Below are 16,029 nucleotides of genomic sequence, written 5' to 3'. Positions count from 1 at the left end.
GCTGCACTTTTGTTGCGTCAATAAAGATTGTATTCCAGTGTTGACGTCCTTGGCGATACCGGTAACATGTGAAATTACGTACATTTTGGGATCGACAAGCATAAGAGGGTACTCTTCTGAAAGGACTATTGGGCAATAAGTAAAGATATTCCCCGTGATGGTTTTCAAAATAGAGAACTGTTGTCAGTTCTGGAACCCAAAGTTTGTTTTCATTTTCAACAAATGCCTCGTCTTTCCTAAACTTTTGGAATATTTTGTTGGACAGAACCAATTTAACTGTATTTTCAGAAAATTATCTGCGGTGAATAGGAGTTGTTTAGAAATATCAACTAGTTATAGATATCAACCTATTGCCATCGCAATGAGGTTATCATTTCCGTGCCGTGTGTGTGTGTCTGTCTGAAACAGCATACTAAGGCTCGAGAAACTGTGGATCCCTTATGATGTCTGGTAGGTGGGTAAGGGACGGGAAAACAAAGGTCAAGTACGACCCCTAGCGGCTTTCTGCAGCAAAACTTCTGGTTTTGATATCTTGTGTTCTGGACATGATATAGTCATGATTTGTAGTGGTAGATAGGCCTTGGGACAGAGCCTTTAATACATTTCTTGTATATGTAGTCGGTAGGTCTGGGCCCCCTAGCGGCTTTTTTGGAGTTGCATGAGCCGATTTTGTTGATGGTCATGTCAACGGATCGTAGTGATTTTTGGTTTGTAACGTTAGATAACTTGTTATCTCCATGAAAACTTGTGGAGATATAGTTTTGTGTATGTGAGTGAGTGTGTGTGTGTGTGTGTGTGTGTGTGTGTGTGTGTGTGTTTCCGTATATTGTAGTCAGCATAACTCAACAATCTTTGGATGGGTTACGATGATATTTGGTATGTGGGTAGGTGTAGAGAAGACGAAGGTCAAGGTCAATTTGGGCCCCCTGGTATGTGACCTTGGGACTGCAGTAGAACGTTTTTAATCTTTTGGCCTGACCGTGCTATGATCTTGATTTTTTTATTCCTTCTGTGCTCTTGATCTTCCAGTTGAAACATTTTACTTAAAGTCTCTCTATTCATGTGTCTGGTCATCATTTTTCTTGGAAGCCTATTCATCGTCTTTCTTACGTTGGCCTTTATCAAAAAGCTTCAAACAAGTTTGAGGAGAATACCGCAGCGCTTGCAGTGTAATTAGACTTTCCTCGGGATGACCCAACCAGTGAACAGCATTGACCTACTGGCAAACGTGATTGACAGGTGAGGTTCAAAGGCCTTTCCGGTGGATAATTGGTTGTTATCGTATCCGATACTTGCCCTGGGGGCCAGCATGACTTTTCCCCAACCGTCGTCCAATTGCAGCATCCAATATGCATAGCCTTCACCAGGCCTTCCTACGGGGGCATGGATGATAGAAAGGAGTAGAAAGCTGAGGATGATAAGTGGACAGGAGAGTCAGTATGTAGGAAGGTTGATATTTCCCACTCCTATTAAAATGAGCCGGTAAATGAACCCCTACGGTGGCCAAACCCCAACTCTATCTATAGCCAGTATAGTATAGTATCTCTATGAGAAATGGAGATCTAGTTTTTGGCGTGTCTGTGTGTCTGTCTATGTGTGTGTCTGTCTGTTTGTATTCCCGGACTACTGTAGTCAGCATAACTCGAGTCAGAACCTTTTTTTATTTGGTATGTGGACAGGAATTTGGAAGCCGAAAGTCAAGGTCGATTTTAGCCTGGTATAAACCACGATATCCATGCTGGCGGCGGCGTAAATATAGTTGATAAGTTAATACAAATGTCATCTTCGAGATCATCTCCTATCAAATCCCAACTACTTCTAAAAATATTTCTGGTCTTCGTTGATAATAATTTCTTACGTTTAATCTGTATCATATCATCAGTATTCGATTTTTCGTTATATAGTTGTTTATTATGCTTATTTCATTATTTGTTATTCCTTTGTTCGTTATTTATCATATTATTTATGTAATCGATATTTGTTAAGTTAAAAGGAGGAGGGCTTCTATAAGCCTTGCATGCAGGCTTCCTTCCTCCTCCTGCACGTTCTTATTGTATTTCTGATTAATTTATTATTGTTTTCTGTTTTTATGTGCGAATAAATAAAAACAAAGACAAAACATGTTACACTCCGGGTGTCGGCAGTGCTTTGAGGAAGCCGGCCTACGGAGGTTGGCCCCAAGGGTAACCAATATTGAATACGTACTACGGTAGATCACCTCCCTGACCCCAGAAATAATGACGAGTTTGAGTTTCATGCACCAAAGGAAACTTCCAGCATCGGCCATTTTTCTACGTAGCAAAGTGTCCGTGTGGTTTCGAATGGTAGGGAACGTACGGTAGGACAGGGCTATATCACACTTGTGCGTATATTGAAGTTCGCATAAGTTTCGTATTAACATTGTTTTGGTTTAAGTAAAGTTTGCGGGGAAGAAGTTGTTTTCTACTTTGACCCACCGCTGTGCAGCCTAGTTATCGAACCAAACAAATTACTTCTCAGGCTGCAAACTTAACCTAAACCAAAAACATGTTAATGCGTAACTCATGCGGACTTGTATATACACACAAGTGTGAAGGGATCTGTAGCGGACAAAAGGTACTGTAAATGTAGAAATGTTCGCGGTGGTTTTATGTTCACTGTTTTCGCGGCTAACTCTTTGCCGCGAACTTAAACCACCGCGAAAGGCCGTTCCATTGTGTGACTGTAGCGCTACTATTGTTTCAAACGCGAACTCCAAACCACCGCGAACACTCCATTTTCTCCCAACCGCCAAATTAAATCCCCGCAAACATTTCTGCATTTGCAGCATCTCATGACTTCGTTTCCTCGCATTCATGGATAGAGGTTGCGTCCTTGGGAAAGGCACTTTGCCCTACTTTCCTTACGCCATAAATGTGTAAATGGAAACCATGACTTCGGTTAAAAGGCTGTCGGAAGAAGAAAGATGGCCTCCGCCTTCCAATACCGTGCCCTTGACACAGCGGATCAATTCCACGTCGACGTCTTAAGAAAATCGACCTTTAGCTTTACCAAAATGTCTGACATTGAAATGATATTGATCATAAATATCTTCCGGGCTCAAGTTATATATTAAGTTTTGCTTGAGCTATTGTAAGGGGTGTAGGTGGTTGTTGTGTCCTTGACCTCGACGGAGTGTTCCTTACGAGTTCGTAGAAAAGTTGTGATGAGATGTTCGCTTAACCCAAAGGAATTAGAAGAGTCGTCGCTACATTTTGAAGACGTGGATCTGTATTCTCTCTTACTCTCCAAGCAGAGGTTAGTGGGGAAGATTGTGACCGTTTTATCATATGTCCCGTTATTTGTCCGCTCTCCAAACCAACCGCTGCCCCAGGTCGGAGGCTCACTATTCTTTAGTACATGCTTTCTCTTGCATCTATACCTTGGCTTCTATTAGCCTATGTAAATCTTTCTGACAAAAGGTACATTCTTCCTCTATCTCATTCACCATGGCTCATTTCCTCTAGATGGTGGTGGACAGTCCCAAATAAGGCAATGTCCACCAGGAAGGTTTGCCCCCCGGACAGAAGCATCATAACTCTTTCTGGGCCATTACTCTAGCCATCATTGCAAGGAAATAGTGCCGCCTACACTCTTTCTCAAAACAGATCATCAGAACGGACATCATCTAAAGGAAGTCTTGGAACTGAGTACAAGAAACTCAGCTATATCATAATCTCACCCTAGTAGAAGCATTAGGTAAGTAGAAATACTGTTAGCCGAAAAGAATTCAGGACAGAGTGACCGTCAAAATTCAAGTACCTTCCTTACACATGGACACATGTTTCTGTGTGAACGAAATATGTTCTTACATGTTTGGAGTTTTTGTGAAAATTTCTGCAAACTTTTGCGCCCCTGTGTGATATTTCCCGTGCATTGGGTACGCTTCACACATCGGGGTTAAAGTTCGCTTGCACACCTGGGTTCGGTTGTGCATCGTGACTATTACACCATGGTTTAGTAGGCCCCTGCCATCACACCGTAATATGTCACTGCCAAAGCTGAGCCTGGGGGCTAACAACACGACTGACCAAAAGAAAGAAAAAAACGATAACAACCTAAAGGAAAGGAAAGTGATCTCGAACCAGTTTAGCTCAACAACTCAATGAACAGATGAGCTAATCTTCCACTGGTCGTGACAGAGAAGACAGACGCTATATACAGTATTCACAGGTTCATTGTACCGGGGAAATTCCCCTAGCTCTTTTCGACAAGCACAATGAACAGTGGACCACGGCTTAACGTCTCTTCCTAAGGACTGCGACCCTTGCCGGTAGCACGCATGTCGGGTGAGCGACACAGCCGGGATCGAACCCGGGGTTTCTACATTTAGTTCCAGAGGCAGGGCCGCTAACCACTGGACCAAGCACGCTACTCTAGCTGCATTTTACGGATTTTGATCTGTTGTCTTTCCAAGTTTATCTTCTTCTCCGCTACTTATGGGCAAATGTCACTGTTTTTTTTTTTACGATATCGGTTTCCTATCTCTTCAGGAGGTAAACACTGAATACTGTAAATGCAGAAATGTTCGCGGTGGTTTTATGTTCGCGGTTTTCACGGCGAGCGTTTCACCGCGAACTTAAAACCACCGCGAACATTCTTGTCCAATACTGTCACAGTAGCAGTATATGACTATAGCGCTGCCGCGAGGTTAGAACCACCGCGAACACTCCATTTTCGCCTTAGCGTGAAATAAAAACCACGCGAACTTAAATGCATTTACAGTATATCCATTACTTTGGACTTGGACATGTAAGAGTCACATGCAAAGTTCAGGAACTACAGAGACGACGGAAGCGGCAACAACTGTGAAAACATCACGGAAACTGATGGCATTTTTCGCTTTCGTGAGAGTTTTCTTCTTTCCTACATATGTTGCCATGCGTTCGTTTTGTTTGTGAGTCGTCAACGTGATGTATGTAGAATCTGGCACGTTTGAGGCACAACCTTGGTCGAGGGTAATTGCGATAAGTAAGAATATTATTTTTCGTTATTGTGTCATCAGCTAAAAAGAGAAAAAAACTATGATGAAGGCCATTGATTAAGCTACTCTGCGTTTGCCAGGCGGGCTTTCGTCTTAAAACTGTTTTAAATGGGGTGACATGTACTTGTAGAGTTTCGGATGTTTTCGCCCTATGTTAAAATGGAATAGTCCACCGTCTTTTTAAGGGCTCTGCCAGTAGTTCACAGACAAGTTGATCGCAGTTGGTACTTTTCCCTTCACAGTGCACCAGAAAGCCTGAAGATGATGTTTCTGGCCGTTATCTTTCTTTTTACACCGATGATAACCGCCCAGTCGTCAGTAGAAGACCGGTCGTGCAAGCATGTCACCAACAACCAGAACATCACCGTGGTCGCTCCGACCGGTCAAAAGGGAGAGAAGGGAGACCCTGGACCCTCAGGTAAGCAGTTTAAAGTCTACTTTGTCCAAGTTTGACGGTTTGGCACTGTTACACTAGGTGCTATTATATCAAGGCATGAAAGGTAAACCAAATGAACAAAATGGCGGCATGTGAGTAGGTGGCGTGTGTTTGGGGCTACTGCTAAGACATCATTATTTCGAATTTAGAGCCAAAGTACAATCTTTGCGTATAAATTAGGTTGAGTATAACTTCTTGAGGAGGACACGCCGAAATTGGGCAAATTGAGTGCAAGAAAAGACGCGTGGGGCGTCGGCAAAGAGACACGACTTGTCCGGAGACACCAGGGAAGAAGAAAATGGCGACGGTAAGGGACACACCTCTTCGGACTTCGAGTAATTTGTGCGGGAACAGTTTAAAGGCACCCAGAGCATTTTATGAGGCTTGAAAACTGGAAATTTTCTAGTTGCTGTAATCTTTATGAAATTGACATTAAATGCCACTGTTTACCACATTTGCGTGCAGATTTCTTATCAAACGTGCCCAAAAGCGGCACAAAAATGAGCTACACGATGATCCCTTTAGTTTCACGCGCCCAGTGTAAATAGACCGATCCCACAGCCCCGCCCACCTACGTCAAAGCGTAGAAATGCAAAATAAAAACATAAAGATGCAAATATTTGACGGACATGCAGTCACTCTCTCATTGGTCGAACCGCTAATTGTGAAGTACAGCCAAGATCAGTCTATTAGCGCTTCTGTTGGTTCTCACCACACAATGACATCGCATCTTTGCTCGTTGAATGTCGATATATATTGGTATAGTGTTATTGAAACTTACTGTGTGTAGGAATGACTAAAAATTCGAGGTTTTTTTATTCAAGTATCAAGCCTCATAAAATGCTCTGGGTGTCTTTAATCTCCAAACAGATCTTACGATGGCAAAGATTGTATCCAACGGGCAAAAGCAATTTTATTCGCCACCGAGTTAAACTCCTTTTGCCATGCAGTTGGATACGGTCTTTGATCTGCTTCGAGATTAGTGTTTGGCCACTCGGAAGTTTGTTTGTTTGTATTGCATACTCGGTAAACCGCCTCAAGGCGTAACACGCCAGGTTTGTACTGAAGAGTACAAGCTGCATATCCGGACAGACTTATATGATCCACACACACCGGGCCGGGAAGGACCCCTACTCTTTTCGATAAGTGTGTTGGGTTCTTTAACGTGCTTGAGGTGTGGCTTTCCTCAAACACGGGACCTCCATTTAACGTCCTATTCGAGGGACGTCCCTAACCGAAGCTAGGTACTCATTTTCACCTGAGTAAAGTGGGGAAAGTCGCCTTTCCCAAGGGCACAACGTCAACAGGACAACGTCAACGGGACAAATCAGGGAACCCCGGATTTGAACCCCGTATCTCTGGGTTCTGGGGCCAAACACCCTGCCACTACGCCACCGCGACGTTGGGCACAAAATCAACGAGCAACTTTCCCGTCCGAGGGTCGTTTCGGAATACAGAGCGTAAAGGAATGGCGTGTTTAATTGAACACGAAACTTAGCCTGATTTTAATCGCGCTTCTAGTCAGCCACCCGTAACTGGCCAGCCGCGGGGAGGGGCCATTACAGCCTCGGATTTATTCATTTATTCAGATTTACCACATTTGTGGAAGGATTGACATTACAGATGACTATCACCTTTTCAAGATGTCAACCCAGACCAGACTGTAAGGTTGGACCATCGCATACCGGGGCATGCCCCTACTCTTTTTCGAAAGGTGTGGTGGATTCCTTTAACGTGAGTGCGCGGGGTGTGGCTCTCCCCAAACACGGGGCCTCCATTTAACGTCCTATCCGAGGGACGTCCTAACCGAAGCTAGGTACTCATTTACACCTGGGTAGAGTGAGGAAATTTGTGTCAAGCGCCTTTTCCAAGGGCACAATGTCCGGGCGCATGTCCCGACATGTCTGGGGGCAAGCCGGTATCGAACTCGGGTTCCCTTGTTTGACGGCCGAATGTTCTAGCCGTTACGCCACACGAAGCCACTATGAAAGCTTGAGTTTGGATTTTCCAGACTAGAAACATACTCGTATGGTATGCCTCTGTGATTCATGAGCAGTTAGGGCCCCATCAGTTTGAAATACATGACCTGTGTGTAAGCACGATCAATTCTACCCCGTAAAAGACCTACAAGTAGTCTAGACCTACTCTTCAAGCAGATGTTAGGCTCCGACTGGTTTTCGTTATCTTTTTCTGCGCTTTTATCGAGCTTTCTATTTGCAATGTTTTCTGTTTGTCCGTTTGGATGGTGGACAAAAGGAAAACCTGACAAAATAGAAAGTCCGTCAAAAACGCCTAAAAAGAAATTTAAAAAAAACTAACCTCTGCTTGGAGAGTAGCCTCGACCCGGATTCATGCCAGGCATTTCATATTGTAAATTCTTACTTGCTGACTGCAACTAATTTGTATGCTGCAAAAACTAAACATACGAGACCGAAAGGAACAGATTATTTCAAACTTTCTTAAATTTTGTGTGATGGTAGGGACTAGGCCCAACCCTACAAAAATGGGAAATGTTAGAGGCAACAAAATTTCTGTTCATTTGTTGGTGTTAACGTTACAGTAGGCCAAAGATGGTCCATTTTGAGTGAGAAAGGGGCCTTCACAAAGTGAAAATCCGCCATTTTGAAAAAAGGCCGTCCCTAAGGAAACTGGTAACCTCCGACTCAAATCTTTCCTGTTTTTGTAGGTTTGGGCCAAGGCCCTACCACCACACAATCTTTTTGATTTGGCCACCTTATGCTTGGTTTTTACAGACAGAGCCTCTTAACGATTTAGATGATCACCTTAAGACCACGTTTGTGCTAAGATTACAAAACCACTCATTATGCAAAACGTGGGGCAGTTCATTGTACTGCCATCAAAGAAGAATCACCCTCCTCCACGGCTGAATGCGCTCGGCAAACCCTCCCGGCATCGACCCTGCTATTCTAACCCCTGGTTTTGGCTCCTGGTGACGTCGCCACCAAACAGCTTTCAGCCAATCAGAGGATTGGCACAAGCTCATCTTGTGGAAAACTGTAACGGTCGCTATCAGCCAATCAGGTTACGTCTTACATCGCTATTTTGGGTTCAAAACAAAATAACGGCTGTCTGTGCCAAATAAGGCTAGCTACATGAGCAAATGTCGGTAACGTCGCCAGGAGCCAAAATCAGGGTTTAGAATAGCAGGGCTGATGCAGGGAGAGTTTACCGAGCGCATTCAGTCGTGCTGGAGGAGGGTGAGAAGAAGTCAAACCTTATAGTTGATTAGACATTAGTGGTATGTACCCAATTACTAGTACTTTTACTACAATTTACTTCGATACTGTACATGCAATTAGCCTTCTGGCATAATTTTGCCAATAAACAATATGACATTCGTATTTGCATCAATTGAAGTGTGTAATTTGCTTCTATTGAAGTGTATTAGAAATTGGTTTTATCTATGGTTTTCTTTATAATTGTATTTCATTATCATTATTAGTTAGTTTATAGGAGGAGGGCTTCGAAAAGCCTCCCGGGTTTCCCCTTCCTCCTGCATTATATTTCGTATATTCATTTGCCTCTGTTTATTTTATTTGTGCGAATTCGAACCATGCAATAAACAAACAAACTAACTAACAAACATAGATTGAATGTGGAAATCGGAAGATACCATAAAATTCCCCGTGACCAGAGGTTTTGTCCATTTTGTCCACATGAAATTGAAGATGGACAACACTTTATCATAGATTGTCCACGATATCATGATAAACGCTCAAAGCTGTTCAACCTTCTTTCCGCTTGCTCAACAGAATTTGATACATTCCATACTTAAGATAAATTCAAATACATTCTAGAAGGAGACGACCCTACCTGTGTACAAATAGGTAAATATATCAAAGAATGTTTAGATCTTAGAACTAGGAGTGTAAGGGATAGGTTAAACTCGACATGTTGAAGTATTCATATATTTGTACGTAGGTTAATCATTTTGTATCCCATTGTTTGTTGTTTGCATGTACGTAGAAGACCTTACGAAAGTCGCTGTACTTTTGTTGTGCCAATAAAGATTTCTCTTTCTCTGCGTTCAGGATACTGTGGAACCAAAGGCGACATGCGGCCATCCTGCCCCCCAGTTGTGGTGTTTTCCGCCGCTCGTACGCTGGCGTTGGACGCTCCCGACGGCAATAAGGTTGTTACGTACGACAACGTCTACGTCAACGTGGGCGGGGCGTACAACAAGTCCTCCGGCAAGTTTGTGGCACCTGTCGCCGGTATCTACTCCTTTACGTTCAATGGGATGACGAGGTCGATTACTAGTGCAAGCTACTGGATCGCTCTGATTCAAAACGACCTACCGAGGGCCACTCTTTGGGAAGACAACGGGGCGACTGGATCGGTCCTCGCTAGTAGCAACACCGTCATCTTGCAGTTAGCGGTCGGGGACGAAGTCTTTGTGGAACTGCGACAAGGCAAATTCCTGAACAGCAACTTTAACAGGCATGTCACGTACTCTGGCTTCCTCATTCACGCGGACTGATCGGGACTTTACTCTGGCTTAGAGCGACATATGAACAGTTGATGCCGACCTTTGTGTTTTTCGTTGTCTAAAGTAGAAAGAAGATTAGTTTCTCCGTGCAAGCATATAATCAATCAATCAATCAATGGCTTTTTAATAAATAAGCATGCAGCCAAAGGCTGAATTGTGTCTTTCGTACATTGCACTTGATTTTCACGTAAAACAAGGCTCTTCTGCTAGCAAGTAACTTCATTGTAACACCGAGTAATATACCTTGAAATCACTAGTACATGTACTAAGTTAACAAAATTTAGAATCTGTCACTCAACAAGTAATCAGTGCTAATTCTCTTAGATAATCTATCCGAGTACCTAAATGTGACTTTTCCTAAGAGAATCAAACTTAAAGGTGCCCGAAGCGACTTCAGAAATCAGCCGAGGTACTCCGCTATACAGGGTAGGTCCGCTATACGGCAAAGTACCATTTCGATGGACGGAGCCTGGGAGAAGTCGCTTAGACGAAAGGGTATCAAATTAATCCCCCGATTATCTCTACAAAGGAACTAGCTCAGCACTGAAGATCATTTAGATCGTAAATCGCTCAGCGCCCAGTGTGGCGCGACCGGGCGTATGTGTAGTCTGTAGGGAAGCCAGCTGTCCATGGAAATGGAACTTTACTGTATAGCGGACCTACACTGTATAGCGGAGTACCTCGGCTGATTTCTACTATTTTCCCAACGATGGGACGGAGCCTGGCAGAGGCTATCAAATTGAAATTTACTTCCGAATATTATCACATTTGCATCATTATTTGTACTTTGGGCATTTAAAAAGAGCGCAGAAACACGCCGCAAAAGGTGTATTTCATTTATGGGTACCACCCAATAATCAGCCCAGAGTCCAAGTGCTCAGATTTTCAATGAGTTCCCTCCACCCAAGAACATCGTATCTTTCCTCCAGAATGGTCGATATGCAATGGGATAGTGTTATTTAAACTTACTATGGACAGAAATCACTAGAAAATTGAGTTTGAAAATATGACTTTCAATGCCCCAATAATGCTTAGGTTGCCTTTAAGAGACCGCTAAAGTCATTTAGAATGCAACTATCCGCAAATTCATCCTGCCCAGATAGAAACATTTGCAAGCACAGAAAAGCTAGCTACATTAAAATCAGTGCGACCTTAAAAGAGAAAGGCGTAAAATTAAATTAGTCTATCTTAATGCAAAATGTCACTGGCTTGTCATCTTAAGTGGTTGGACCTTTTCTAGACCTTTTACCAAATGGATCCTTCTTAGAATAAGGAGGGATGCCCCTGAAGCTTAACTGGTAGCAGGCTCCTCTCCTGGTTTTACCTCGGAGACCCCGGTTCAATCCCGGGCAGGACATCTCGGTTGGGGCTGCACCTGTCTTTCAGAAGGAACATAAAATGTGTTTCGCGCATAGCGAGAGGTACCTCAAGCACGTTATAGGAGAAGGGTCGCAACCCTTCCCTGTAGAAATAGACCCTGCTACTAAAACAGCAGGGAAACTTACTAACCCATAGGTGTACCACTAGGAGCTACAAGGTGAAAACTTAGAGTAAAGCCCCCCCCTCACTGGACCCGCGGCACGCTGGCGGCGTCGCTGCGGCCGATTGAATCGAAAAAGCACTCAACGAATTTCATCGACAAAAAAAACGAAGGTTTGTGTGTTTTGTTGTCTTTTTGTTGTACGTTTTGAATGATATGCCATTATAAATTCAAGTTAACACAAATCCAATTTGGGACGCAGCGACGCCGCCAGCGTGCCGCGGGTCCAGTGAGGCTTTACTCTCATTGCAACACCTTGCAATCGCGAAGTAAACTGAATTTAGAACCTACCACTCAACAAGTAATCAGAACAAATTCTCTTAGAGAATCCATCCGAGTACCTACATGTGACTGTAATTTCTTAAGAGGATAAATATAGAATACAACACGGGGTATTCCGTATCACCCGAGGTATACCATCCCGACCGCGGGTAGGATCACCCGACGGCCGTAGAAAACACACATTTCAATGCGCCAGAAGTTGAGAGAGTTTTGTGTCCTCGAACAAAAAACTGTAACAACATTGATTCCAACCTCCGAATCCAGTATTCAAATTTTCGACGGCGGCGCAACCGGCGCGCTCGAAATGCATTCTGAATATTCTATGGAAGCCCATATGATACAACTTAGAACCCCGTGTGATACGGAAAATTATCACACGGTCCGGAACACCCGTATCGAACATTTTCGTGGTCCAGGTATGACATAAAATTTAAGAGACCACTAATTTAAAAGTCGTTATATAATGCATCTATCCACCAATGGGAAGATATCAATTAATTCCACCCAGAACATTCCTGGCACGGAAAGGCTAGCTAGATTAAATTAATTGAGAGCGAATTAACGAATGGCTTGGAAGGATTAACCTAAATATATCATATGAAAGGTCGCTGGAGGCTTATCACTGTAGGTGTCACTCTAAGTGGTCGATCTGTTGTGTAAGCCTTTTACTAACCCTTCCTAGAGTAACGAGGGATTTTTCAGCAATGTTACGAGGGGTGATCAATAAGTCCTCGGCCTCATCCGGAAATAAGGTGCACATCTCAAATTTCGGGGCATGATTATGTAGTATGACATCTTTTATTTAGCAATATCCACCAAATTTCAAATCATTGTGGTCAATAGTATTTAGTCATTAGTAGGTAAGTGACGGGAAAAACAAGGGTACACTTTGATCAGAGCTTTGTGGGTCGCGTTACTCATGACATGAATTGGCATAAAATATTTGAAGACATTATCAAAATGTTTGATAAAGATTCCCTTCTTGTTTCAACTAGAAAGAAGTGCGTATCTGACATTCAGCAGAGCAAGTCGGCCCGCACACCTCAGGTCATAGCTCAATTGTCCATATCTTTATCCTCCTACCTCACTGGGTCTGCAAAGTAATGATCACAATGATTTGAATTTTGGTAGACATTCATAAAAGACTTTATACTTTAAAATTGTTCCCCCAAAGATTTGAGTTGTGCACCTTATTTCTGGGTGAGGCCAAGGACTTATTGATCACCCCTCGTAGCTAATCTAATCGCCATGATCAGACACTAGAAAGAAAAGCCTTAGTGGCGATATGTTGTCCCTGAGTAAATAAGTATTTAAAACTAGAAGGAAATTAAGGGCTCGTGCCAATCAGAGGTCTGCATTTAGAGGAAAGTTATGCCGTGACACGGGGTGTCCCTGTGGTGTAGTGGTCTGCGCTTCTGTCACTTACCGCATCTGGTTCAAATTACTTGGAACCAGAAGGCCCGAGTTCGTGCCCGGGTAGGACACATCTGGAAAAGAGACGCATTGAGTCATACCAAAGACTTCATAAAAATGGTACATACTTCTGAAACAGTATAGTATGGAAGTTAAACACACTCCACTGCCAGTGGACTAGCCCCCTGCTGCAGTGATTGCACCACAGTGTGGCCCAGGGCTATGAAACGGGGATGGGCACCGCCCTATACACCTTATGGTGTGTGAGGATTTTAACTAAGTAACTAACTATGCCGTGACGTTTATTAGATGATGTTTTCCCGATAAAACAACATTATTGCGTCTAGGAATAAACATCAATAAATTTATTTTGGGTCGGTCCCCCATTCAATGATTCACTTCTGCCTTAATCCAATAATGCACCTCAAAGGTCACGGTATTAGCCGCCCATCAGAGTACCTAAATAGACTCTAAGCCATCTCATGTACATACTGGACTTTTATCTACTTTGGACACCACCGCAAAGACATCGAGGTTCACCACGCATTCACTATAGGGCAGATACCACAGTCAGACTTGTGCATAGAAAGCTATATATAGCTATGCTTTAATGCAATGAAACAACGGCTCAGAAAAATACTTACTGACATTGAAAGCCCCCAAAATTCTTATGCACGTACCAGAAAGCCAAAACTGTCTACTTTAGAATCATGCAAACTGAGAAAACAGATAGTTGACCAGCTCGATCGCCCGGGACAGCTGACAGAAGAAAACAAACCTTAACTTTGACCTACTTCCAGCTCAGGGCATGTGAAACCAAACTACTAACTATATATATATATATCTCCTTACGCCAACTAAACTACTGATACGTACACATTTTGACCAAACTGGAAAAAGCTTAGACCCTACCTGTTCCTTCTAGCACCAAAGTCTCCAAAATGGACCAAAGTTTTCAAGAAAAAGAGGGGTTTTCAAAAGTTTAGTGTGAGGACTATAGTTGTCAATCTACTGCGCAACGCAACTGTAACGTCTGCCCTATAACGTTGGTCACAAAGGTGGCACGCAGCCAGACATGCACTTTAATTAAGTACTTTATTCTAGGCATACATCGTTCGTTTTATTAGAAGGAGTTGTGATAATGGGTAATTCTTCGCTTCTCAATTGACGCAAGGCGTAATCTGTGCCAGTATACAACCAGCATGCGTGGGCATATAACAATTGGTATCACTGCAAATCACCATGTTTAGTGTGTTACATCATCCGGTAATCACCGGTATATCGTTGCAAAGTACGAAGTGACTTTCGATCGGATAATGGCACAGCGTATAGAATCGACGCCTTACGTTTCTGGAGAATGCAGATAGCACGACTAAACACGTTTGAGTTGTGATTGTGCTTTATGAGATTTGAATGGAGAGAATCATTTCTTGTGGAGCCCATCCCAGCCATTGAAAACACAGATGATTGAAGTCAATGGGAGGCTTAACTCATCAGGAGTATTGGGTTGGTGCTTTGTGCGTCGATTGTGCGTAACATGAAAAGGATCGGACAAAAAACTAATGCACTGCTTCTTCTGAGTTAAGCCCCCCATTGACTTCAATTATCTGTGTTTTCAACGAAACATGATTCTTTTTTTTAACGAACTCGCTCAGTGCAAGGCCTTAGGGGGCCACTCATCAAAGCACTGAACTAATTCTTACTGTAGCAGCATCTCTTCGCCCTAGGTCAGAAACATCAATGCTCGAGACAAGCATGACTTCACTGACCCATTAGGATTATTCTCGGGCCAGATTAGTATTAAACCTATTAATGAATGAATACTCGAATTTGACGTTCATACACTTGTTGATAAGTTCATAAATATATACCTTATCAAATGAAAACCAACTCCGACGCAGTTCCATCTTTTCGAGGCTACCATTTCCTTCTCTTTAGACACAATGGGATGAGTTGCCAAACTTGATATAAGTCGTACCTAATTGAATTGACACAATGTAAATCTTTCTTTCTTGCCTTTAATGACCACGGTCTTTATAACGACCATTCTGGCATGTTCGGAAAGTCGTGTTAAGTTTTCCCAAAGGCACAAGATCTGGGACACAGCAGGATTCGAATTGAATGGAGAGAATCATTTCTTGTGAAGTCCGTCCCAGCCATTAAAAACACGAATGATTGAAGACGACGGGGGGCGTAACTCATCATGAGCAGTGCGTTGGTTCATTAAATGCTTGTAGCTTTTGACAGCTTATACTTACAGAGTTGATATTTTGTGAACAAATTCCTTGCCACTTAATAGATCATATTGACTCCCAGTGGGGGTCGTCACGCGACGTTAAAAATCGAAAAATCTTCAGATTTTTCCAGAAAATCTTCAGAATTTTCCAGACAATCTTCTGATCTTTCCAGATAATCTTCAGAAATTTCCAGACAATCTTCAGATTTTTCCAGACAATCTTCAGATTGTTTGAAAGAATCTTCAGATTGTTTGAAAGAATCTTTAGATTGTTTGAAAGAATACCATATTTCTCGTTTTCCTAACTAACAACTAACTTGATGATACCGTGGCAGTATGGTTCAATCTACGGCTTCTCAAAAAAACATCGCAACTTCTTATAAGAAGTCCTTAACTTCTTAAAAGAAGTTCTTAACCACGTTGATTCTTATTCTTGTCGATTTCTCCTGTGTGGTGGCCACATGCCGATTGCCAGATAATTATCGACCAGAGTCATGGTCGGTCATTTGCCAACTGTACTGTAGATTCTGCTTTACGTCTGGATATAGTCGATGATTAACCTAATAAGCTTAAGGTTCAGTTCACGCTTCACCCAGACCATGTGGCCTGC

General features: G+C 42.9%; 1 protein-coding gene across 1 annotated transcript; it reads left to right on the top strand.

Moving 5' to 3' along the window:
- Nucleotides 1-5,204: 5,204 nt before the first annotated feature.
- On the top strand, nt 5,205-9,987 carry LOC136426701 (complement C1q-like protein 4). Its single transcript, XM_066415455.1, has 2 exons — nt 5,205-5,420; nt 9,491-9,987. Exons 1-2 carry the CDS (start codon nt 5,264-5,266, stop codon nt 9,937-9,939), a joined length of 606 nt encoding a protein of 201 aa, XP_066271552.1. The 5' UTR covers nt 5,205-5,263; the 3' UTR covers nt 9,940-9,987.
- Nucleotides 9,988-16,029: the final 6,042 nt, after the last annotated feature.

This window comes from Branchiostoma lanceolatum, chromosome 2 (genome assembly GCF_035083965.1).
Source record: "Branchiostoma lanceolatum isolate klBraLanc5 chromosome 2, klBraLanc5.hap2, whole genome shotgun sequence".
NCBI classification, from domain to species: domain Eukaryota; kingdom Metazoa; phylum Chordata; class Leptocardii; order Amphioxiformes; family Branchiostomatidae; genus Branchiostoma; species Branchiostoma lanceolatum.
This window is presented reverse-complemented; position numbering and strand designations above follow the sequence as displayed.